This window comes from Bos indicus x Bos taurus, chromosome 5 (assembly GCF_003369695.1).
Source record: "Bos indicus x Bos taurus breed Angus x Brahman F1 hybrid chromosome 5, Bos_hybrid_MaternalHap_v2.0, whole genome shotgun sequence".
Taxonomy (NCBI): Eukaryota; Metazoa; Chordata; class Mammalia; order Artiodactyla; family Bovidae; genus Bos; species Bos indicus x Bos taurus.
The window spans coordinates 18,111,190-18,131,555 of record NC_040080.1 but is presented as its reverse complement, the minus strand read 5'-3'; the positions used below and the strand labels follow the sequence as shown (position 1 = coordinate 18,131,555).

Below are 20,366 nucleotides of genomic sequence, written 5' to 3'. Positions count from 1 at the left end.
TCTCATCCTCTGTCGTCCTCTTGTCCTCCTGCCCTCAATCCCTCCCAGCGTCAGAGTCTTTTCCAATGATACCTTTACTTAAAGAAAATTTCCAGCATTTAAAGTTGTGCCTAACCAGACCATTGGCCTGCTTTCTCTTCCATTCTTCATGGAAGTACAGAATTTGAGGTTTTATTCTCTAGTTTTCACTTACTTAAACTACAACAGTGATAGACATCATTTACCCTTTCTTTCCATGACTGGTTATGTATCAAAGGACAGAATAATGTAGTGTGTCTGTCAATATTGTTTGTTCAAAGGCTTTCAAAGCAGGACTATAACATATTTTTGCTCTGAGAGTTAGAAATACATATTTTCCCCTAGAGAACAAATAACTCCAAATTTTATATAATAGCAATTCCTGACACAATGTCCAAGGAGAGATTATATTCATTTGGGAGAAGAAGCTGCATTCTGTGATTCCCAGTGGAATCTGGCCAATGTCAGTCAATATCTTCTGACATCATCTCTCACTGCAGGGTTGTTTAATCTACTCAAAGAGATTATATTTTTTGAAACTAAGTATCCAGATCTGGAGTTTGAAGCTTAGAATCATAAGTGAACTATTCTGGGGTAAACCATGGTGTCTCACAGACCATTTGTTTTTCAGTTCTCATGACTATACCAAGGAGAATGATTTTAACGATAGAGGATTCATGGCTGCTTCCCGAAGCTTCTGATGAGGCCACTGCCTGACTCTAAAGTCAATGACCAAGAGTGTGTAGCTTATAAAGAATACATCCAGCTACCAGCCTAATCCTGTGACTCTGAACTCATTTAACCCCTCAGGGTAGAGAGACCAACATTTCCTGTAAATCTTTCTCAGATTCTGTGCAGAGCTCTACAAATCAGAATGTTAACTCTGATAGGACCTTGTAACACCATCTGTCTCAGGCTACCTAGTAGTAATATTTCCTGTTTTTGTCCATTTTCATCCTTGTTATACTCTTATCACTTCCATAAGAAACCAGATCCAAATGTTCCACAGGGCACTGGCTCCACAGCATCAGCTTCTGAAGACAGCGCCCCCAACTGCTCGGGTGAGGGTCCCACAGGACAGAAGATCTTTCTCATCTCCTGGTCAGCACCCCATTGCCCCATTTCTGTCTCCTCAGACAGCAGACAGCTCTGCCTGGTGGACGGGGGCGGGCCCTGCACCAGGAGAGTGGAGATCCTTCACCAGGGTTCCTGGGGCACCATCTGTGATGACAGCTGGGACCTGGACGGTGCCCGTTTGGTGTGCAGGCAGCTGGGCTGTGGAGAAGTCCTCAGTGCTGTGGAGTCTGCTCCCTTTTGGGTGGGATCAGGACCCATCTTGCTGGATCATGTGTATTGTGGAAGAATGGAGTCCCACGTGTGGCAGTGCCCTTCCCGTGGCTGGGGGAAGCACAACTGTGGTCATGACAAGGATGCAGGAGTTACCTGCTCAGGTATGATCAGTGAATTGCCCACCTACTGAAAGAACAGAAAGCTCCAAGGAAGATGGTGTCTGATCACCAGGGCAATAGATGTGTAAGCTAGAGACATCTGAGATATCCTCCTTGAATGCATAAAGTATCTGTGAGTGATCAGTTAAGTTCAGTCGCTCAGTGGTGTCCGACTCTTTGCTACCCATGGACTGCAGCATGCCAGGCTTCCCTGTCCATCACCAACTGCCAAAGCTTACTCAAACTCATGTCTATTGAGTCGGTGATGCCATCCAACCATCTCATCCTCTGTCCTCCCCTTCTTCTCCTGTCTTCAGTCTTGCCTAGAATCAGGGTCTTTGCAAAGGAGTCAATTCTTCCCATCAGGTGGCCAAAGTATTGGAGTTTCAGCTTCAGCATCAGTCCTTCCAATGAATATTCAGGACTGATTTCCTGATGGGCTTCATTTATTGCTACTTTCCTCTTACAAGTCTCTGCTATTTCTTCCCCAGTGATCTTACCTGATATAGCTTAATCTATATCCCAATAAAAATTGATACTCATTTTTATATAATTTACTTTTGGAAGAGTGAAACATTTGCAGATCACCACACGCACCTGCTTTGCACAGTGAGCCCATAGGAGGAAAGGGCTAGAATGAGGCTGTACCTTCCAGGATGGAGTCCTTTCTGTATATATAGTGCAAAACACACTTTTGTGCTAGGTTAGTAGGAGTGGAGGCACAGGGGACATCATCAAACAAATCGGAGAGGAACTTATGGATTTGTGCCAAATTGAAAGTCCTCTTTGAAAATTTAGATTTGAATATTCATAGCTCTTTGACTGGTAGGACAACAGAGTTGTTGATGATATGTTCTGAGTCTGGGTTCTCCTTTCATTGTTACTAGGAAGGATTGTCTGTTCTTTTTTTTTCTTTAAAACCTCTGTATAAACCAAAATTTTGGAGGAACACTTAGCCACACACTGACAAGTCAAAGACATAGGCAATAAAATATGAATTTCTATGTTTTGTGGTAATAAATTATATTTTATACCTGATGTCTTCAATGATATAAGAGAATTGTGTTTGGGGGCTTGTTTGATAGGAATAGGAGTAAGAAGACACCTGTAATTTTTGAAGAAGGTGGAGGAGACTTATAGTAGCTAAGAGGAAGAAGAAGGGCAATGGGAGATGTCAAAGGCCATATGGGGTTCTCTGAGCATCACTGCGGGTCCAGGTGTGGTGTGGAGGATGCTATGTGTGCCTAAGGATACAGGAGGTCTGTACAGCAAGAGACCAGACAAGGATGTATTTTTATTATATTTAATACCTTTATCCACTCACACCAGCCTCCTATTGCACAAATTTTCTTACAATTTTCACACACATATCCTTTTATATAAAATTTAAAATCAAGTAGAAAATAAAAAAGAAATAATAATATATCTCAGAAGTATCTATCCTGATGTGTACAAGACTTTATTGATTATTCAGCATATATTTGAGTGTTTAGCATGTATCTTGGTATATGAAACAGCATACAAGAAATATTTCTTTCTTGTTCTTTTTAAATTTGTAATCTCATGGGATTGATATAGAAACTAACAACCTGTTAAGTAAAAATGTTTTAATTAGAATGTGTATCCTATGACCAAACTCCCAGCCAGACCACACCAGATGTCCTAACCTGGACTGGGGAGTTGAAAGTGGGTAAGTAACAAAAGGCTAACAGATCATCCTGGCTCTCACCACTCCTTCTTGGATAAGTGGTCAAGCTGGTCCTTTGATTCATTAATTTCTATAGTGTCTTTTCTGTTCTCTCCTGTTCTCTATAGTAGATTTTTATTCTGTTGACATATTCTTTCTGAACCTTCAATGTTCTCATACTTATGAAATCAGAGTCCTTTGCCAGAAAGAATTCCACCGTGTACATAAATAATTATAAGCACAGTCAGAAATCAGGCAAATGTATTTAAAAATTGTTCTTTATGATGAGAAGTTTTATTTTTTTCATTAGGTTATCTTTCCTCTATCCAAAATGTGGTCCCTGAAGGTCAAATGTCTCCCTCTTTCAGTTTCATACTCCATCCACTCTCAGTTTAACCTACCCTTCATCCCACCCACACTCCCCTCCTACAGAAGTTCTTCCCTTTCAGATTCTCTTTTCCATCTGTTTGTAGCTCTTAGGATTGTTTTCTCTTGTCTGCGGTGGGAGAAATGGGAAAGGGAAACAGGGTTAGGTCGCAGATGGAAGGAGGACAGGGGTAAAATGTGTTAAAAACTTGCTGGACAAATATTTTCCCCAAATCTTCCTTTCATCCATATTGAGGCTTTTGTAATGTAGAAATCTGTAAATTATATATGGCTGTTTGCTGTGTCTTCTCTTCTTCTCCCTCTCCTTTTTTTTTTTTTTTTAAACAGCATGATGACTATTTCTCAAGAAATAGGAAAGTAGTTTGCAGTTAGCTTATGAGTGCATGCTAGGTCTCTTCAGTCATGTCTGACTCTTTGTGACTCTGTGAACTGTAGCCCATCAGGCTCCCTCATCCATGGGATTCTCCAGGACAGAATACTGGAGTGGGTTGCTATGCCCTCCTCCCACGAATTGAACTTGTGCATTGGCAGGGGGGTTCTTTACCACTAGTGCCACCTGGGAAGCACCATTTAGCATATAGATAGAATTTAAAAACATTAAATTACCTCCACTCCATAGCATTTGCTAAGACTCTCATGTGTTGGAAGAAAACCAGTAATATGAACTAATGAACACAGTTAGTCACCTTGTATAGTCCCACTGAGAACTCATTCTCTCCTGGGTTCAGTGGTAAATCCTAGGCTTTCTTGAAAGATGGCTAGGACCAATCCTTTCTCCTATGACTCTGACCTTTCTTCATATTCAAACTCATCTGTGGACAATTTTTTTTCACAATTCAAGTTGGATAAGAAATTCTTGGAATTTCTCACCATCAGAGATTATGAGAAACATATGGGAATCATAAGAAGTAAACTTGTTATAATATCTAGCTTTCCTTCCATGAGCCATAAGTCTGCTTATAGACTGACCTGCACTCAGATCTCTCGATTGATTTCCCTTGTATCAGTGACTTGAGTATTGACTCCTGAGAAAAATCCGGCTGGACTTCTAGCCCCAGAAATGTCAGGATGGCCTTCTAACCTTGTCTGGATCTTAGTTCTCTAAACTCTTGAATCCCAAGGACCTATTTCACTCTGGGTTAGTTCAGTTCTGCACCCAAGTCTGATGCCCATTGCAGTGTGGTTTCCTTGGGCCCTATAGTTTCCAGACCCTTAAATGAGGAATTCTCATCCTAACCAGCATCAAATATAGGTTTTTGGAATTCAACCATTCTAAACTAACTCTGCAAATCCTTCTGGATTTCTCTTCTGAAACCCGCCCATGAAAATGCAATTCTGACACTGTCAAATTTTCTCTTCATGCCTCAGTGCTGGAAAATAAAAGCTTTCACACCATTGCCTGTGACATGTTTCCAGTTGCCAAGCCAGGATCATGAACATGCAGTGGGTTTATTTATTTGTTTCTCTCAGGATTTGTGCATCTGGTTGGAGAGGATGGACCCTGCTCTGGGTGAGTAGAAGTTTATTCTGGAGAAGACTGGATCCCAGTGTCTTATGGGAACTTCACACTCCCCACTGCCCAAGTCATCTATGCAGAGCTGGGGTGTGGCAAATCTGTGTCAGTCCTGGGACATGAGCTCTTCAGAGAGTCAGATGGCCAGGTCTGGGCTGAAGCATTCAGGTGTGAGGGGGAGGAGACTAAGCTCTGGTCCTGCCCCAGAGTGCCCTGTCCAGGGGGCACTTGTCACCACAGTGGAGCTGTTCAGCTTGTCCTTTCAGGTGAGATGTAGGTCAGGACTAACCTCCCTGCACATTCTGTTCAGGTGAGAAATCATGAGATGTTTCTGAAATTCTGTTATCTCATATCCAGCATACTCAGAAGTCCGGCTCATGACAAACGGTCCTTCTCAGTGTGAGGGGCAGGTGGAGATGAACATTTCTGGACAATGGAGAGTGCTCTGTGCCTCCCACTGGAGTCTGGCCAATGCCAATGTTGTCTGTCATCAGCTCGGCTGTGGAGTCGCCATCTCCACCCCCGGAGGACCACACTTGGTGGCAGAGATGACCAGATCTCAACAGTCCGATTTCACTGTTTGGGGGCTGAGTCTTTCCTGTTCAGTTGCCCTGTGACTGCCCTGGGTGGTTCTGACTGTTCTCATGGCAACATGGCCTCTGTGATCTGCTCAGGTAAGAGAGAGGGAAGGGCTATTGGTACTCAGGATGCTCCTGGAGTGATATGTCTCCAATGGCAGGGAGGGAGTGAAAACTGACTTCAAACGTTAGATATTTCATGACAAAATATGGGTTTTGTCATTATTCATTCATGTTTCAGATCGGGGCAAGAACCATAAAGGAGAATACATATTTTAAGTAAACATAACTATTTAAGTATAATCATAGTGAACAATATATAAGCAAAAAGGGTATACTTTAGTCAGGGATTTTTTCCCCACTGAACCATGTGAGAATTTCTATGCCCATCAGTTTCCTTTACCCGATAACCTCAGCATGTACTTCTTAAAACATCATTCAAATTCAGGAAATTTCAATTTCACACATTATTAACAATTTTGAAATACATCTGAACTTGAAATTGTTTTGTTTTGAAGTTATAGTAGAAAGGTTTAACTACAAATTCAATATTTTTAATAAATCAGAATTATTCAGATTTTCTATTCATCCATATGTCATTTCAAATGGAACTATTCAAAGAATTTCTCTACTTCAGCTAATTGTGTAAAAGTCTTGGCAAAGAAGGAGTGATGTCAGCATCATGGTGGTTTGCTTCCTTCCTATTTGCTTCTCTTTTTAACAACTAATTAACCATACATCCATGATTAAAAGTGCCTCTGTGAAAGTTGTGGGATCCATAACTTATATCAAAGGACCAGGAAGATGGTCACTCACCTGGGCATCCAGTAATAGGTGGGTAGACATTGGTACACACTGGAGCCAGCAGGAGCTAGTGAAGCTGTCCCAGCCCCCTGGGCCATGGTCAGGGAAAACATGAAGAAACATGGTGAGTGCTCATTTGGACAGATACCTATAGAAATTGTTAGAAGTCCAGGATTCCTGAAGGAAGAGTTCATTACTCTGTTGGAGCCAAAAAAGTTAAGTTTGAATTATTGGGGAGGATTAAAGGATTTTGCCAGTGCTGCTCCTTACCTCAAGGTGACACAGCATAAATTTGAACTAGCTGGTGGCGCCTCTCTCACGGGTGAAAAGGAAAGCAATGAGCTAGTGCCCACTTGATATTGCTGGGGAAACCAATTTCTTTCCAGCAGCACCCAGAGTTCTAGGGCTGAACCTCCATGACTGAGGCGAGAGAGGAAATATGAAAGATCATTAAAAATGTCAAAAAGTGTAAAAGGGATGCAATTCCTGCGACTACACTCAGGGCTTAAGCAGGAAGCCCATCCATAAGCCTCTAGGAGAATGTCACCCAAAGATCTCTCTCCCTGGGCCTGTAGGTACTCCAAGTCCCTGAGGGTACTAAATCTTTAGTAAATCATCTTTACTACCACCCTTCTGACAGCTGCTTTTGTGTGTTTCCAAGTGTGGAGATGAAAGCAAACTCCAGTAAATGGAGTGATCTCAAAAAACAGACTAGAGTCTGTGGGCAGGGAGGTAACCACAGGCTTGAGCTGTAGCTCAACATTCTGCAAAACATGAGAGGTTTTCAGCAGCCTGTTGAGTTTTATGGACCAAAGAACACATAAAAGCTTAAGGTATTTTCTATAAGATGAAGCAATAAATGTAGAGTGAGTCTATATAAGGTCAGAGAAGAGTATATACCACCTGAAGGTAATCAGTAAAAATTTAATGTGGTGTCTGCTACATCTAAGGCAAAAGCAGCAAAGCAAAATTTCAAGGAACTTGAAGAATTAAAGAAAGTAATCATCACCAAAGAGTAACAGTAACTTTTGACATTTTCCTTTGATTTTCTGCAGCTTTAGTAGATGTGGAGGTTTTCATAGCCTTCCAACCATTTAAAAAAAATTCTTAATTATTACATCTTCAAATATTACTTCTGCTGCACTCTGTTTCTCTTCTTCTCCTATTCCCTTCTTTTTCCTTCTCCTCCTTCTCCTTTTCCTCCTCCTCATCTCTCAACTCTAGGACTCCTCTAAGACACTAATGCTGTGTTCAGTTCTGTCTAAAATTCTTTTAAACCTATTCATTCAGTTCTTAATTCTAGATATTTTATTTTCAGTTGGCAACTGTTCCTTTGATTTTCTTATAGTTACAATTATTTGTTAACTTTTTTCACTTTTCACATTTTGATTCTTTCCTTTCCCTTTTCCCCCTAAACACATTGTTCATAGTTAAAATCCTTATCTGCTAACTCCAGCATATCTAGCATGTGTGTCTCTGCCTTCTCTTACCTTCCTTTTTTCAATTTTTAAATTTGTCGTGTCATCCATCTCTTTACATGCAATGCAATTTTTAACTGAATGAGAAAAATGATGCATAAGAAAATAAGATATCCCAGATACATTTTCTAACACCTGAAAGGATTTATATTCTGTTTTGTTAAGCAAGTGGGAGAAGGGGTTCAGACCACCCAGATGTCTAAACTAGCTAGAGTTGAGCTGTAACAAGTCTGGGTTGCGGTATTTGTAGCACTCAGTCTGCCTCTGATTTCTCTGCCCCTGTGTTATGGGCTTTTAGAGTTTATAATTGAAAACCTGAATATTTTGGTAGCTCAGCAGTCAGGAGGATGAGGGAATACCCACTCTGTTTCCAAGGTGTTTGACACAGTTCTTTGGCCTCCTGCCATTGACAGCATGTTTACTAAGCAGATATTTGAGGAGAAAACCTGCTATATGAGAGAGGCTCTCAAGTCTCCAATTTTGTCACTGCAGCACCAGGTAACCCCCAAATCATGCAGGCTTCTCTGTCCCACTTTGATCCATTAATCCAGGCAACAAATTGGGAAATTCCCATAGAGAAAGAGAAGCTTCAGATCCTTGGCTAAAAATGAAATGATCTCCACTCTTTAGAATTTTAGCACACCCTTCCAACAACACAAGAGAAGACTCTACACATGCACATCACCAGATGGTCAACACCAAAATCAGATTGATTATATTCTTTGCAGCCAAAGATGGAGAAACTCTATACAGTCAACAAAAACAAGACGAGGAGCTGACTGTGGCTCAGATCATGAACTTCTTATTACCAAATTCAGACTTAAGTTGAAGAAAGTAGGGAAAACCACTAGATCATTCAGGTACGACCTAAATCAAATCCCTTATGATTATATAGTGGAAGTGAGAAATAGATTTAAGGGCCTACATCTGATAGATAGAATGCCTGATGAACTATGGAATGAGGTTCATGACACTATACAGGAGACAGGGATCAAGAGCATCCCCATGGAAAAGAAATACAAAAAAGCAAAATGGCTGTCTGGGAAAGCCTTACAAATAGCTGTGAAAAGAAGAGAAGCGAAAAGCAAAGGAGAAAAGGAAAGATATAAGCATCTGAATGCAGAGTTCCAAAGAATAGCAAGAAGAGATAAGAAAGCCTTCTTCAGTGATCAATGCAAAGAAACAGAGGAAAACAACAGAATGGGAAAGACTAGAGATCTCTTCAAGAAAATTAGAGCTACCTAGGGAACATTTCATGCAAAGCTGGGCTTGATAAAGGACAGAAATGGTATGGACCTAACAGAAGCAGAAGATATTAAGAAGAGATGGAAAGAATACACAGAAGAACTGTACAAAAAAGATTTTCATGACCCAGATAATCACAATGGTGTGATCACTCATCTAGACCCAGACATCCTGGAATGTGAAGTCAAGTGGGCCTTAGGAAGCATCACTATGAACAAAGCAAGTGGAGGTGATGGAATTACAGTTGAGCTATTTCAAATCCTGAAAGATGATGCTGTGAAAGTGCTGCATCAATATGCCAGCAAATTTGGAAAACTCAGCAGTGGCCACAAGACTGGAAAAGGTCAGTTTTCATTCCAATCCCAAAGAAAGGCAATGCCAAAGAATGCTCAAACTACCACACAATTGCACTCATCTCACACGCTAGTAAAGTAATGCTCAAAATTCTCCAAGTCAGGCTTCAGCAATATGTGAACTGTGAACTTCCAGATGTTCAAGCTGGTGTTAGAAAAAGCAAAGGAACCAGAGATCAAATTGCCAACATCCGCTGGATCATGGAAAAAGCAAGAGAGTTCCAGAAAAACATCTATTTCTGCTTATTGACTATGCCAAAGCCTTTGACTGTGTCGATCACAATAAACTGTGGAAAATTCTGGAAGAGATGGGAATACCAGACCACTTGACCTGCCTTTTGAGAAATTCATATGCAGGTCAGGAAGCAACAGTTAGAACTGGACATGGAACAACAGACTGGTTCCAAATAGGAAAAGGAGTACGTCAAGGCTGTATACTGTCACCCTGCTTATTTAACTTCTATGCAGAGTACATCATAAAAATGCTGGACTGGAAGAAACAGAAGCTAGAATCAAGATTGCCGGGAGAAATATCAATAACCTCAGATATGCAGATGACACCACCCTTACGGCAGAAAGTGAAGAGGAACTCAAAAGCCTCTTGATGAAAGTAAAAGTGGAGAGTGAAAAAGTTGGCTTAAAACTCAACATTAAGAAAACGAAGATCATGGCATCTGGTCCCATCATTTCATGGGAAATAGATGGGGAAACACTGGAAACAGTGTCAGACTTTATTTTTCTGGGCTCCAAAATCACTGCAGATGGTAACTGCAGCCATGAAATTAAAAGACACTTACTCCTTGGAAGGAGAGTTATGACCAACCTAGATAGCATTTTCAAAAGCAGAGACATTACTTTGCCAACAAATGTCCGTCTAGTCAAGGCTATGGTTTTTCCAGTGGTCATGTATGGATGTGAGAGTTGGACTGTGAAGAAGGCTGAGTGCCAAAGAATTGATGCTTTTGAAATGTGGTTATGGAGAACTCTTGAGAGTCCCTTGGACTGCAAGGAGATCCAACCAGTCCATTCTGAAGGAGATCAGCCCTGGGATTTCTTTGGAAGGAATGATGCTAAAGCTGAAACTCCAGTAGTTTGGCCACCTCATGTGAAGAGTTGACTCATTGGAAAAGACTCTGATTCTGGGAGGGATTGGGGGCAGGAGGAGAAGGGTACGACAGAGGATGAGATGGCTGGATGGCATCACTGACTCGATGGATGTGAGTCTGAGTGAACTCCGGGAGTTGGTGATGGACAGGGAGGCCTGGCGTTTTGCGATTCATGGGGTTGCAAAGAGTCGGACACAACTGGGCAACTGAACTGAATTGAAAGTCTTTGACCATGAAAATGAGCAACCAGCTTACAAAGATCCTGCCATCTTTTTCTCAGAGGTTCTCTGCATAGAGTGGGTAGGAGATTTAATAGGATGATCTGGAAAGAACATACAAATTTTGATACTTTATGACAGGTACTATTTACCCTTCTGGTTTTTTGTGTTGCTTTGAATTTGTATTTATTTCTCTCAGCTTCAATTCTTTTATATATACTTTTCAGTCTTCTGTTTGCTATTTCTGCATCTTTCCTGTATGTTTCTTTTTTAAGAGATTCCTAACCAACACTTTGGGCTTTTCTGGTGTCTCAGACAGCAAAAAAACTGCCTGCAGTGCAGGAGACCTGGGTTCGATTCCTGGATAGGGAAGATCCAGTGGAGAAAGGAATAGCAATCTACTCCAATATTCTTGCCTGGAAAATCCTATGGACAGTGTAGCCTAGTGGGCTGCATTCCATAGGTCACAAACAGTCAGACAGGACTGAAAGACTAACACACACGCACACATAACCAACACTGCATTGTAGATCAATTATCTTCCAATTAAAAATAAATTTAAAAAACAGTTTCCTTTTACAACAGTAGTCTTCACTTGCCTACTTGTCACACTGAATAGTAGGTAAGAGTAGCTTATAATCTATCTAATAATTTTCCATTAAAATTATGTATGTGAGATTTTGAGTATAAATTAACTCTGTTCTTCTGGACTGATTATTTTTAATATGAGCTATTATCATAGACTATTACCATTCACTTATATTTGGTTTACTATTTCACTGATTAGTGTGAATTTAAAGTTTTATTTTATGGAATTTTATTCATCTATTCATTCACTCAATGACTATTTATCAAGCCCTTATCTAGGTATTTAGAAAAGGTTTTCCATATATATTTGTTGAATGAGTGCATACAATGTGCAGATACTGTCCTAATAGCAGAAACATGGCATATATAAGATATATAAGGTCCTTCTTTTCATGGAACTTTCATTAAGAGAGGCGTATGTGTACATTTATAGGTGTCTGTGTTTATATTTGCTGTGGGATGTGAAGACTGATAAACAAGTAAATATTTAAGTAATTTCAGCTGTGATCAGATGCAGTGAAAGTTTCAGCCCAGGAGATAATGAGCCTGTGTTTTCACATGTCATTTGCACTGACCCAAGGACCTTAGATAATCTTTTCTGGGGACAAGATCACCCCCAGCTGTTCCTGATCCAGTGTTTCCTTCTTGTTTGCAGGAAGAAGACCCAAGAGCTGTCCAACTGCTGCCCCCTGCACAGGTACGTCAGCCCCGCCCCCTCCCCTGTGGCTCCCAGGGGTTCCTTCCTCCCACCAGGGGAGTCACAGGAGGGGCTGCTGCCTTTTCAGACAGAGAGAAGCTCCAGCTCAGGGGAGGAGACACCAAGTGCTCAGGGCGGGTGGTCTGGCACAGTGGCTCCTGGGGCACTGTGTGCGATGACTCCTGGAGCCTGGCAGAGGCTGAGGTGGTGTGTCCACAGCTGGGCTGTGGCCAAGCCCTGGAAGCCATGCGGGCCACGGCGTTTGGCCCTGGAAATGGGAGCATCTGGCTGGATGAGGTGCGGTGAGGGGGTGGGGAGTCCTCCCTGTGCGACTGTGCTTTGAAGTCCTGGGGGCAGAGCGACAGCAAGCATGAGGAGGATACTGGTGTGAGGTGCTCTGGTGAGTGAGGGGCTTGGAGTCTACCCTGGGTGAGCTGGGGCAGCGCAGGGGCACTGGAATCAGCCAGGCGTGGTGGGGAGTTTGTATTTAGACAGTGTCCAGGTCCTGGGGCTCTGATCTAGGATGGGGGAGCTGGGAGGATGGGATACTGGTGTTGTGGAGACTGAGGTCTGATTTCAGGCTCAGGAGGGAAAAATGGGTTTGCTCTGCTTTCTGGCCAATTTCTTTTCCTCACACTGCTGTTTTTCTCTTTAGGTGTAAGGAAAACATTGACCCGACTGCCACAGGTACTGTGAACACCCATGGGCAGGAGAGAATACTCAGGTCTGGGGACCTGTTCTGTGGGCCCTCTGACAGCTCAGGAGAGGAAAGACCCTGAGGAGCCCTGGCTGTTGGGGAGGAGCCCAGGGGGTTATGTTGGGGAACTCCTCTGCCTTGGTTCCTGGGGCCACATTTTTCTCATGACTGGGGTCCAAGGGAGACTGGTTCCTGTGTTGCAGAATCTAAGATTCTCCCATCTGCCTCTGAGTGTTGCTCCTCATCAATGAGGTGTGGGTCCCAGGACTGTTTGATGCTCTGTCTCCTGAAGCCCAAGGAGAGGGGATGAGCTGGGTCCTCAGAGGCTGTCTCTGCAGGGCAGCTCCCTGACAATCCCCAGCTCTGCCTTGGAGTCACACGGGCTGGAATGGAGTTGACTCATCTCAGGATGAGACCTGGGGGAGCCACGTCACTGTCAGTGCACTTGTGTCTGAGGCTGGGATGCCATTGTCTGGAGCCCCTGGAAATGCTGGCACAGGGGGTTTCTCTGTGCCCAGGACCTTCTCCACACCCTGTTGCCTTGTTCTCTTTAGGGTCCAGACCAGTTTCAAGTCCTCTCCCTGGGATCTTCTCCTTGCCTGGGGTCCTCTGCCTCATCCTGGGGTCCCTTCTCTTCCTGGTCCTCATCATCCTGGTGACTCAGGTGTTCAGATGGATAGCAGAGCGCAGAGGTGGGCTGCAGGGGGAACTGGGGACCAGGGAGAGTGTGTGGAGGCAGGAGATGGGGCAGGTGTGAGGAGGGGAACCTGGGCCAGGTCTCTGTTGTGAGTCTGAAGAACTCCATGTTCTCCATGCTGAGCTCTAAGGGGTGAGTAGACAGAGGTTCTTAGGACTGGGGCGTGAACTCTCATAAGTCATGACCTCTCCTATGAGACCAGACAGAGTCAGGGCTGAGCTGTGAATTCAGGTCAGACAGGGGAGAGGGTGCTGACATGGTGCATGGGGTGGAAGATGATGCCGAGGTCCAGGCAGCCTCCGTGTGAACATCAGGGAGATAAAGGGTGGGCCTGCTGGACCGAAGTGTCTGGGGAAGCACCTCTGACCTGCTGGGGGATCTCTCAGCCTTATCCAGCTATGAAGATGCTCTTGCTGAAGCCGTGTATGATGAGCTTGATCATCTTGTGACTCAGAAGGAGGGTCTTCTTGGCAGCCCAGGTGGGTGTCTCTGTCTGCCCTCCTGGGACCTCTAGTTGTCACACCCACTGGGTGTGCGTATTTTCTCAGCATCTGCAGACCCCACACGTTCCCCAGGCTCACAGAGGTAGCTCTCTAAAGTGGCAGAATGGCCTCTTACAGCCCTGTGAACCTCCAGCCTCTGTCTACACTGCAAGAGCCAGACCCATCCCTTCTCAGCCTTAACACCGGTCCTGTGGGTGTGGGAGGATCATTCTGTGTGTTGTGTGATGTTTTTCTCCACTTTAGGCTTCCTCTCAGATGGTGAGGACAATGACTCCAGGTCCGCTCCAGGTAATAGAGGTGGACCTGCTTCAGCTGAGTGTTGGGAGGAGAGTTTCCCTCCTCATAGAGAGGAGATGTAGGGGGAACAATCTTCCTTTAATGGACCAGAGGGATCCCTTGTGTCCAGATTGGGTCTGTCCTTATCCTTCTCTGGCTGTTCTGTGATGTCTCACATTTGGGACTGGGCTCTCTGTGTTCAGAATCACAAGAGATACACACTGGTTTTAAAAAAAAAATCTGTAAAGCACAATTTGTCAAAATACTTTAGTAATGCTCAATGGTGGGAGAATTGCTTTGAGATATATATTTTCAAACAGGAAATATTAAGATATATAAAGTCATGTTTTGGTTTATGGACACATCAAAATGAAACATGGTCTTAGAGAAAAAAAAAATCTTTTGAAACTGGTGCCTCTGTTTAGCAGCTCAGAAACCTGGTCAGAAGGCATCTTAGGCATTTCCCAGACCAACCCACCTAATGTGGTTTAATCTGACCTCTGATGTGCCCTCAGAAGCCCCAGATCAGAAGACCTATGCCCTTGGTGAGGATTATGATGATGCTGAAGAGGTTCCAATGCGTGGGGCTCATCCTACCTCTCAGGGGAGTGAGGAGGAAGTGCTTCCAAAGAAGGAAGATGGGATGAGGTCTCAGACAGGTGAGTGGAGTTAGCTGATCCCCTGTAATCTTTGGTCTCTGTCCTGGAAAGGGTGAATTTGAGTTCCTCAATGTCAAGCCTCTCTACAGTTTCTCATGCATTTGAGAATCTCATGCAGGATAATCTCATGCATTTGATGGGCTTCCCTGGTGGCTCAGATGGTAAAGAATCTGCCTGCAATGCAGGAGACCCGGGTTTGATCCCTGGGTCAAAGATCTCCAGGAAGATCACCTGGAGAAGGGAATGGCTACCCACTCTAGTATTCTTGCCTGGAGAATCCCATGGATTGAGGAGCCTGGGGGGGGGGGCGGGGGGGCTACAGTTCATAGGGTTACAAAGAGCCAGACACAACTGAATAACTAGCACTTCACTGCCTGGAAGCAGGTCTTCTCAGAGCTCCTGTGTGAGCACAGGTCTCCTGTGATGCAGGGTTTCCACATGAGCTGAGGTCCCAGAGAGTAAGTGGACTGGATCTGAAAGGACAGCTTGGATCCATCCTCACTGCAACTGATATGAAATAGGCTGAGCCTCCCTGCCCACCCCTGGGTCCCAGGGATGCTTTGTCATCACCACATGCTTAACTTGCTTCCTCCTCACTGTCTGGCCCCCTTGTCTCTGTTCTAAATCATACCTCTCTTTCCTCTTTCAAGCTCTTCTCTAAACATCTTTAGAGAGGAAGCTGATCCTGGGGAAGGAGAAGAGAGCCCCTGGCTGCTCCAGGGGGAGAAAGTGGACCATGGGTATGAGGATGTTGAACTAAGTGCCCTGGGAACATCCACAGTGACTTTTCCATGATGTTGTGTTAAGTACAAGATCATGCTGCAGATATTCTAATTGCCTGTATCTCAATAGAATAGTGCTGACCTGTGATTGTGTTATACGGGAATTGCTCAAAATGAAATATTCTGTATAAAGTAAATTTTTTTTTTTTTGCTTTGTTAATTATTACCAAGTTCCATGACAAATGATTTTCGAGGATTGGTCCTCAAACACCATTTCCCTCAAAGGAAATACACGATGAGTGCACTGCCCTGTTTTCTCACCTCCTTCAAAGGCTAATGAGGGTATGACTTAACCCAGGAACACAGATGCTCCAGGTCACTCTTACTTAGAAAACACATCTAAACTTGTTTCACATTCACACTCTCCTTCCTAGCAAGATGAACTGTCCACCAAAAAATATAGTCAGAACCTGGTAGGTTATTTTATTTGGTGGGAATGCTTAGGATTCTAAGCCCTGGAGACAGCATCTCAGTAGCTCTGAGAAAACTGCTCCAAGCAGGCAGGAAGGGAAGCCAGGCTGTATACAAGTTTACAACAAAGGGAGCAGGCAGTCTGAAGATCAAAGATCAGGTACCAAGTTAAGGAATTTAGCATTTTATGTATGGGAAGATGCAAGCCTCTGGACTCCCTGAATTCAATTCTTTCATATGCAGCTCAGCTATCTGGGGCCAACCCTGTTTCCTTGTTCACCTTAAGGAGCAGCAGATGGCTGCTTCTTGCTTTCCCCCAGCTCCTCAGCAATCACCATGGGGTGTGGGAGCATCCCCTGGATCAGTTTTGGGAACCCTCATTCATGTTTGGAGGCCAGAAATCACTGATGGTTGTTGCATTTCTTGTTTATTTATATGACAGGAGATATTTTCATTTCACAAAATCATGATAAAAACCCAATCCTGAACATTCCTGTATGTTCTTCCCTGAGATGTCACATCACCTGTTTTTAACTTATTTTGGGGCACCAGACTTGGGTGTGAGTTTCATAGTAGGAGTTTGCTGGTGGGAGAGAATGGATACAGTTTTCCTTATCCTGCTTAAGTGTTCATGGGTCAATTAAAACTCTAACTCTAGGTAACTACCTCTGCCTTTTCATCTCTCATTCCCTAGGTTACTTTATCTGTTTATTCCTCAAGCAGATATAGATTCCTCCTTGCTCTTCTCCCATGTCTAGTTGTTATCAAATCGTTATGAATCCATTCTTTCCATCCCTGCCTACTGTTTCTTCAGAACGTTGCCATTTCTTGTCTTCCCAATTATCTATCCTTCTGAGCAAATTATATCAGCTCATATCTCTAAGTTGATGGATGGCAAATTGGTGCTCACCCACACCCTGCATCCACGTGGGGCAAGAGGGCAAGAAAGTGGAGCCTAGACAGAGGGGATCCAGAAGAAGGGATAGCTGGGGAAATCAGGTACATTTGTCTATTTACGTTTCAAAGATGTGAATGGAGGGGTCTGATATGACTGAATTCTTAAAGGAAATATTTCAGACTAATGGGCTCCTCTGAAGACATACTGTTTCAAGATTGCTTTAGTCTGGTTACTACTGAAAATGTAAACATGATCCTGCTGTGATTCTTCAGGGTACAGAGAGCTGTCGTGTAGGAGTGGCCCAGTAAATATTACATTTCAAAACACCACCACCACCACCCCGCACCCCTCCCCCCCTCCCCCCTCCCCCCGCAATTCCATTGTGGACATGTGGAGAGGCTGCTGAACTAATATAAGACCTGAGAGTGATGGCCTGGTTGTGAGTTGAACCCACCCAGTTCCTGGCTGATGGCTCTGCATGGTGTCCAGGGCTCTGACCTACAGTTACACTTGCAGTCTTCATAGTTCTAGGCTATGTTTGGGAATGGGAAGATGCCCAGGACTTCTCCCAGGGTAGCTCACATGGCTATTCACCATTGGGAAGTCATGAAATAAATGACATATGATGAAAGAAATAAAGTATACCCACCAAGAAGCTCAGGGAACTCCAAAAAACGCAGATAATGGAATTCAGGAAAAGAATATGTGAACAAAATAAGATTAAAAAGTTATTTATTACCATTATTATTATTGTTTTAAATTTTTGGTTTCACTGGGTCTTTGTTGATGCATGTGGGCTTTCTCTAGTTGTGGCAAGCAGGCAGTACTTCTCTTTGTGGACAGCAGGCTTCTCTATGCAGGGGCTTCTCTTGTTGCAGATCACAGGCTCTAAGCACACAGGTTTCAGTAGTTGCAGCATGCCAGCTCCTATTTGCAGTTTGTGGGACCTAGAGCATGGGCTCAATAGTTGTTGGGCACAGGCTCTTGAGTTGCTCTGCAGAATAAATTTGGTAGTTTTTTTGTACAGAGACCAAAATCATAAAAAAGGAAGCAAACAGGGAGTTTTATGATGGTTTAGTTATTAGGATTCAATGTTTTCACTGCTGCTGCTGCTGCTGCTAAGTTGCTTCAGTCGTGTCTGACTCTGTGCGACCCCAGAGATGGCAGCCAACCAGGCTCCGCCGTCCCCAGGATTCTCCAGGCAAGAACACTAGAGTAGGTTGTCATTTCCTTCTCCAATGCATGAAAGTGAAAAGTGAAAGTGAAGTTGCTCAGTCGTGTCTGACTCTTCGTGACCCCATGGACTGCAGCCTATCAGGCTCCTCTGTCCATGGGATTTTCCAGGCAAGAGTACTGGAGTGGGTTGCCATTGCCTTCTCCAATGTTTTCACTGCTGTGCATGAATTCTATTCTGATCAGGGAACTGAGACCCCTCAAGCTGTGCAATAAGGCAGAAAAATAGAAGGAAGAAAACAGAAATTTTGTTGCTTAAGATTAAAATGAATGAAATGCAACAAAATAAAAAATGCTACAGAGAGCATCAGCAACAGCAGAAGAATCGCTGAGGCACAAGACAATACAATTGAAATTACCTAGCCAGGGGACAAAGGAGAAAAAAGAATGAAAAGGTGTAAAGAACCTGTGTGAAATATAGGATAACATTCACAGAATCAACCTGCACAGTATTGGAGTCCTAGAAGGAGAAGAGAGGGAGAAAGGGACAGAGATTGTACTTAAAGAAATAATACAGAAGAGTCTTAAATCTGATGACATTTAGACATCCAAGTTCATGTAGCTGTCAGGGGAGTGTGTGATTTCCTCAGTTCTGTCTCGTCACAACAAAAATTTGAAGCGACAGGCCAGTGTTAAAGCCCTTGGACAGACCGTGTCACAACTCTCAGACAGATCAGTGTCACAGCTCTCAGACAGATCGGTGTCACAGCTCTCAGACAGATCAGTGTTACAGGTCTGTGTTTCAGCTCAGTTTTATTTAGAAAATAAAGGAAAATACATCCTCGAGGTGTGAGGGCATGATGACCCAAAAGACATGAAGAGAAGAGAGAGAGGGAGAGAGAGAGAGTGAGAGACAGAGCGAGAGAAAGACCCCCGGCCCTTTGGCTCCTCTTTTTATATGTTTTTTTTTTTTTTCCTCCCCCTGGGCTGTTTGTTCCACCTGAGGTGCTCACTCCAGTCCTCGGATCTTCCTTTGTTCTATTTTCATGGGCTTTTTCCTTCCTTTTAGCTACTGGCATTCTGGACTGCTTTTTCCTATTCTAACTACCGAACTTTGCTAAGTCACCCCGCAGAGTTCATTCAAAATGATTGCCTCCAAGACACATTGTTTATAATCAAGACAAAGAGAATTTTAGAAGCATCAAGAGAAAAGCAAATGCTCACAAAAAAGGAATTCCCTTAAGAATATCAGTGGATTTCTCAGAAGAAAACTGGCAAGCCAGGAGAGAAAGGGATGATATGTTTAAACTGATGAAAGTAAACCTGCCAGCCAAGAATACTTTTCTCAGGAAGGTTGTCTTTCAGAAATGAAGGTAAGATAAAGACTTTCCCAAACAAACAACAGTTGAAGGAGTTCACCAACACAAATTTGTCTCACAAGATTGCTGAAGGGAGTTCTTCAAGCTAAATGAAGGATGGTGATTATTATATGAAAGAAGTGAAAACAGACAACAGACTTGTAAATATAAATATGTAATCTAATACAGAATTCTCTAATACTGAATATGGTAGTGTGCTAACCAGTTAGCTCTAGTCTAAGGGAAATATTAAAATAACTATAGAGAAGGTTCGGTCCTAAGATGGTGGAGGAATAGGACGGGGAGACCACTTTCTCCCCCACAAATTCATCAAAAGAACATTTGAACGCTGAGAAAATTCCACAAAACAACTTCTGAATGCCAGCAGAGGACATCAGGCACCTAGAAAAGCAGCCCATTGTCTTCGAAAGGAGGTAGGAAAAAATATAAAAGATAAAAAGAGAGACAAAAGAGGTAGGGATGGAGCTCCATCCCGGGAAGGGAGTCTTAAGAAAGAGAGAAGTTTCCAAACACCAGGAAACACTCTCACTGTCGAGTCTGTGGTGAGCCTTGGAACCACAGAGGGCAACATAACTGGGAGGAAAAATAAATAAATAATTAAAACCCACAGATTACGTGCCCAATGGTAACTCCTCCAACAGAGAAGCAGTGCAGATGCCTGCACCTGCCACTAGCAAGTGGGGACTGGGAGGGAGGCGCAGTCTGCATTGCTTAGAGTAAGGACCGGGCCTGAATGCCCCGAGGGAAATCTGAGGAAACTAACTTGGGATA

The 20,366-nt window shown here is 43.4% G+C and overlaps 1 protein-coding gene across 1 annotated transcript in view; it reads left to right on the top strand.

Moving 5' to 3' along the window:
- The window catches only part of LOC113893409 (antigen WC1.1-like), a 50,887-nt gene extending 35,116 nt beyond the window's left edge, over positions 1 to 15,771 (top strand). Inside the window, 12 exon segments of the mRNA XM_027543411.1 lie at positions 1,155 to 1,469; positions 5,011 to 5,319; positions 5,411 to 5,596; positions 5,599 to 5,727; positions 8,212 to 8,251; positions 12,059 to 12,120; positions 12,209 to 12,520; positions 13,336 to 13,509; positions 13,901 to 13,993; positions 14,261 to 14,305; positions 14,818 to 14,956; positions 15,603 to 15,771. Coding sequence (XP_027399212.1) covers positions 1,155 to 1,469; positions 5,011 to 5,319; positions 5,411 to 5,596; positions 5,599 to 5,727; positions 8,212 to 8,251; positions 12,059 to 12,120; positions 12,209 to 12,520; positions 13,336 to 13,509; positions 13,901 to 13,993; positions 14,261 to 14,305; positions 14,818 to 14,956; positions 15,603 to 15,747 — 1,949 coding nt within the window. The 3' untranslated portion in view covers positions 15,748 to 15,771.
- The last annotated feature ends 4,595 nt before the right edge of the window (positions 15,772 to 20,366 follow it).